This window comes from Cavia porcellus, unplaced genomic scaffold (genome assembly GCF_034190915.1).
Source record: "Cavia porcellus strain 051 isolate PalLab524CR breed Dunkin Hartley unplaced genomic scaffold, mCavPor4.1 scaffold_33, whole genome shotgun sequence".
Lineage (NCBI taxonomy): Eukaryota > Metazoa > Chordata > Mammalia > Rodentia > Caviidae > Cavia > Cavia porcellus.
The window spans coordinates 2,474,591-2,479,209 of NW_026947516.1; the positions used below are offsets into that span (position 1 = coordinate 2,474,591).

A 4,619-nucleotide genomic window follows, 5' to 3' on the forward strand; every position below is an offset into this window, starting at 1 on the left:
TGTTCCAGGACCCAGATCTCAGCTCTTGCTTTAGTTTTGTTCGAGTTTGTGTTGTTGTTTTGTTTGTTTTTTTGCAAAGCAGCAGATACAAGTTTTGTGCCTGGGGAAAGGTCCTAAACTAGAAATTAACAATCACAACGATGGGAAAATAATGTGCTGTATCCCTTTATGAAAGTTGGCTTCATTAGGTGATGAAGGTCAATCACGTTTGGAATTTCCTTAGGAGATTGCCTCTTACAATCTCCTTACCATTTTTAGCAAAGCATTTTGTTGGGGCCCCGGACACCAGGCATAACTTTAGTTTCATAGACAACTTCTCACTATCCTGGACAGCATCAAGGTGAAAATTGCAACCTTGTTTATAAACACGTGTTTATGTAGGGTACGTAGCTTGAAAAATGCATCCACCCAGCTCTGGCTGCCATTAAGAACAAACGTGAAATTCCTATGTGTGTCTTCTGCACTACAGAGAAAATGCTCCAATGCTTACCAACAACTACGATCATTTTTGTTTCCTTCCCCGTCTCATCTGTATTGTGGTTATAGAATGCTATGGCATCCTCCTTCTTACCAATCACTTCAAAATGGTTTGTGCCCGAGTCTGCAATACAAAAAAAAAAAAAAAAATCGCAACTCAATATATTTAAATTTTTCCATTTGATTTGACATGACTTGTGTGTAACCATATAGCATGAATTCCTATTTCTTGTTAGCATGTACTCAACAGGACCCCTTTCTGTTACAATAGAAATAATAAAGATTATATTATTGAAAAATGCTGGACATATATATTAGGGAGATGCACTTTAAAAGCTTTCTGCCGTTGCATCATCATATTTACATAGATTCAGATTTTCAGTCCGCAAGCTTAGGTGTATCTTTCTTTGTGTACATCAAAATAATTTAGTTTGCCTATTTAATTCATCAGGACTAGTTTTAGGAAATTACTGTAAATGAAAGACATAGAAGTTGACATTATAGCTCTGGCTGGGTTAACTGAAGTTCAAACAATTTGCAGCTGAGTTTGGATATTGTCAGTGTTATTTTTAACTCTTAAACCCTGGGGTTGAATGGAATCATGCTGCACCTCAAACCTGGCTTCTCTACAAGCAATTTTTTAACACATTAATAAGTTTATTCAGTAAAAGGAAAGTGTGGACATAGCTTCTAAGAGTTGGGAAATTTTTTGAAAGAAGTTTCATCACTTAAATTCATTTCAATTACACCCCCTTCCCCAAAAAAATGCATATAAAGTGCAACATTCTACAGAAGGTTCAAGGGTTTTTTTTAGGAATTGTTGATGTAAAAAAGACAAGAAATTATTGGAATTAAAGACTCGTGGTATGAATCCCCCTCTAAAGGCTTTCCTTTTCTTTGAAAACCCTCAGACCACCATTCCCAGCACTTCCTAAAGCACTTCTGGGCTATTCCTTTTTTGTCAAAAATATGTGGACAGCTGACCAGGAAGACAGAATACATGCTCGAAGGGAAGGCAGTATTTTGAGGAGTGTTCTTTGCAAAGTATCTGTTTAGGTAAAGAATTTTTAAAAATGGAATGCCCGGCGTTTGCCCATCACATCTCACAGGTTTCTGGGGCCGCCCTTCACTTTCTATTTATCCGCATATTCCTTGCAAGCGTTTAGGCGACGTGGGCTGATCCTGGTTTCTCAAATGTTTCCATAGCTGAGGCTGGGCGTGGTGGTGCACACCTGTAATCCTAGCACCCTGGAGGCTGACTGCAAGTTCGAGACCAGCCTGGGCTACAAAACGAACCCAAGGCCAACTGCATGTGAGACCCTGTCTTCAAAAATCAAAATAAATAAAATAAGGTTTCATTTGCTTTGCTTAGGCTGCTTCGAGAATTAGTCAGAGACATTGTTTTAGGGTCTCAAATTCAGATTTGCCGGATTGAACCACAGCCATGGCTTTACAGCTTCCATACAACGTCAGGTACTCACACTGAGCGACGTAAACATCTGAGTCTTCCTGCTTTGCACCAAGCACATCAAACCTTTGGCAGTTGCCATCCAACCTGAAAGAGATGGGGATGGCCGCCTTGTGTCTTCACCCTCATCCAGCCCACCGCCCTCCCCAGGAATCATGAGGGCTTATCAGTCATTCCAGGTGCTGGGAATAAAAGGGTACATCAGTGTTCCGCTCCTGCGATGTCCCCCTTATATTGATCTTCATGAGGTGACCACAGCTTTGGTCAACCATGGTGAGGACGGGCTGTTAGGCTGGGTGAGCCTTGGTGTCTAATCAGCCTTCCTTGGCTATGTAGGTTTCCCATCCGCAGCACTGACCTGTGCACCTCACATTGCCTGAGCTGACACCCCCAGCTGGCTCAGCCACAGGTCTGCCCCCCTCGCATCTTGCAGGCACTGGCAGGGTGTATACATACCTTCTCATCACAAGGAGGACTGTGTCTGTGTTTGACATAAACTTATGTCGTTGTCCTCAAAAATACTTTTCTACCTTTTCTGTTTTTCTGGTCTTTTTCATTTTTATCAGTACCGGGGATTGAACTCACGACCGCCTGCTTGCAAGGCAGGTGCTTATGCAGCTGAGCTAGATCCCCAGCCCCTTGTTCTACCTTTTCAATACACGCTGCTGGAGGTATTGGGGTTGAAGTCCTTATACTCTAAGACACTCTTCAACTGTTGCTAATTCAGTTGACAATAATCAATGAGAAGACTCTTCTAGATATAGGTCATAATGGTGATAGAAACATATAGACATATATATTCCATCCATCCATCCATCCATCCATCCATCCATCCATCCATCCATTTGTCCACTCATCCACCCATTCATGCATCCAACCAACCATTCATCCATCCACTCATCCATCCATCCATCCATCCATCCACCCTTCCATCCATTCATGAATCCACCCATCCATCCATCCACCCATCCAGTCACCCACGCACCCATCCACCCATCTATTCATCCATCCATCCATCCATCCATCCATCCATCCACCCATACACCCATACACCTCTCTATCCACCCATAAACCCATCCATGCATGCATCCATGGTCAGCATCCTACATCTATGTGTTTCTAACACTATTCTGATCTATATCTATATCTATTGTTAGGTTAATATATATAATGTATGGAAGACAGAGTACCAAATTGATATCTCAAAACTACAGCTCAATTTGACTCTATAACTGGTCATATTCATATTAGACGCCAGTCCCCATGGTAGTAATTGCATGGGTTACTCTTTTAGATGGGGTATACTTTACTTACTTGACATAAAATGTGAGGCCGATGTTTTTGCACCCATCATAACAATGTAGATTGTGGAAATAGCCTCTCAGGGGTCCACCCTCTCCGATCTTCTCCACATTGTCAGCAGCTATGGAGATGGTATGCCATTGACCATTGATCTGTAAAGGAAATATCCCACTGGACAGGTTGGTGGATCGCTTGACTCTTGTCTCCTTAACATCTAGACATCAACTCAACAGAGAAAGAAAGATTCAATCTCACCCTATTGGATAAATGTATGCCTGTGATCCCTGAGAGAAAACTCAAGGAAGATCCTACAGTCAGGATTCAGATTCACACAGCGCACAAAGCACTGGGAGTTTCTGAAATATCAAAGCTGTGCATTCAAAACCCATGGACACTTAACACTTTCGTCTGTGGATAGAGTATTCTGACAGCAAGAAAATGTACAGATTTGGAAAACTGAATTGTTATGAACATACATGGGACAAAAAATCTACGCACTGTGGATTGACTATTGGAAGTATGGAGAGAAACACAGATATAGGAATGTGCACGTGCACACACGCACACACACACACACACACACACACACACTACCTCCGAAGGGTCCAAGGTCTGATGGGCGTACGCGAGCCCGATTGTAAGAGCAAGCAGGAGAATCTGCATCTTGTGGGAGCTGCCTTTCCTCTTCAGAAGTCCAGAGGAGACGGGAGCTAAGGGCAAACTGAGCTGAGGCCTCTTTTATAGTCCTCATCCTGCTGCCTGACGCATAATAAACCACCTGTTCATCCTAGCACGTTGCGTCTTAACATTTCCGGGTTGGTGGTGATGGATTTGGTAGGTAATTTTTTCATTATCATTTTAATGTGATTAGTGTCAGGAGAAGTTTGGGTTGGCCTGCGTGGGTGACCTTTTCAGCTCCTGAAAGAGAACACAAATCATTGGAAATAATTCAAGGGCATGTGGGTCATTTTCTGATCCATCCCAATCCCTAATACAGAAGATGAATCACAAAGTATATATATGCCACTCCTTTACAGCGCCTTTAGTTTGCAGGGAGTGTACTTAGACCTAACGCCCACAGGTTTGGACCATTGGGAAGACAGCGTCTGTACCATGAACTGACATCTCACAGGACTCTGTTTACATAGAAGCAAATGTGGTAAGCTTGGCTGGATGGCTCAGGCTTGTAATACCCGCTCTCTGGGGAGACTGAGGCAGGAGGATCTCAGGCTCAATCCCAGGCCGGCCACTTACTTACCAAGACACAGACATAAAATAAAATAATAATAATAACAATGCATGCTGGTGGTATAGTCTGGAATTCAAATCTCAGTATGTGCAAATGTAAATTAAAACATAAAATAAATAAAAA

At 42.3% G+C, this 4,619-nt stretch overlaps 1 protein-coding gene across 1 annotated transcript in view; it reads right to left on the reverse strand.

Annotated features, from left to right (window-relative positions):
* The window catches only part of Lcncavp3 (allergen lipocalin Cav p 3.0101), a gene marked incomplete at both ends in the record, with an annotated part of 4,817 nt that extends 860 nt beyond the window's left edge, over nucleotides 1-3,957 (reverse strand). The window contains 4 exon segments of the mRNA NM_001205185.1: nucleotides 491-601; nucleotides 1,959-2,032; nucleotides 3,260-3,399; nucleotides 3,842-3,957. Coding sequence (NP_001192114.1) covers nucleotides 491-601; nucleotides 1,959-2,032; nucleotides 3,260-3,399; nucleotides 3,842-3,910 — 394 coding nt within the window.
* Between the last annotated feature and the right edge of the window lie 662 nt (nucleotides 3,958-4,619).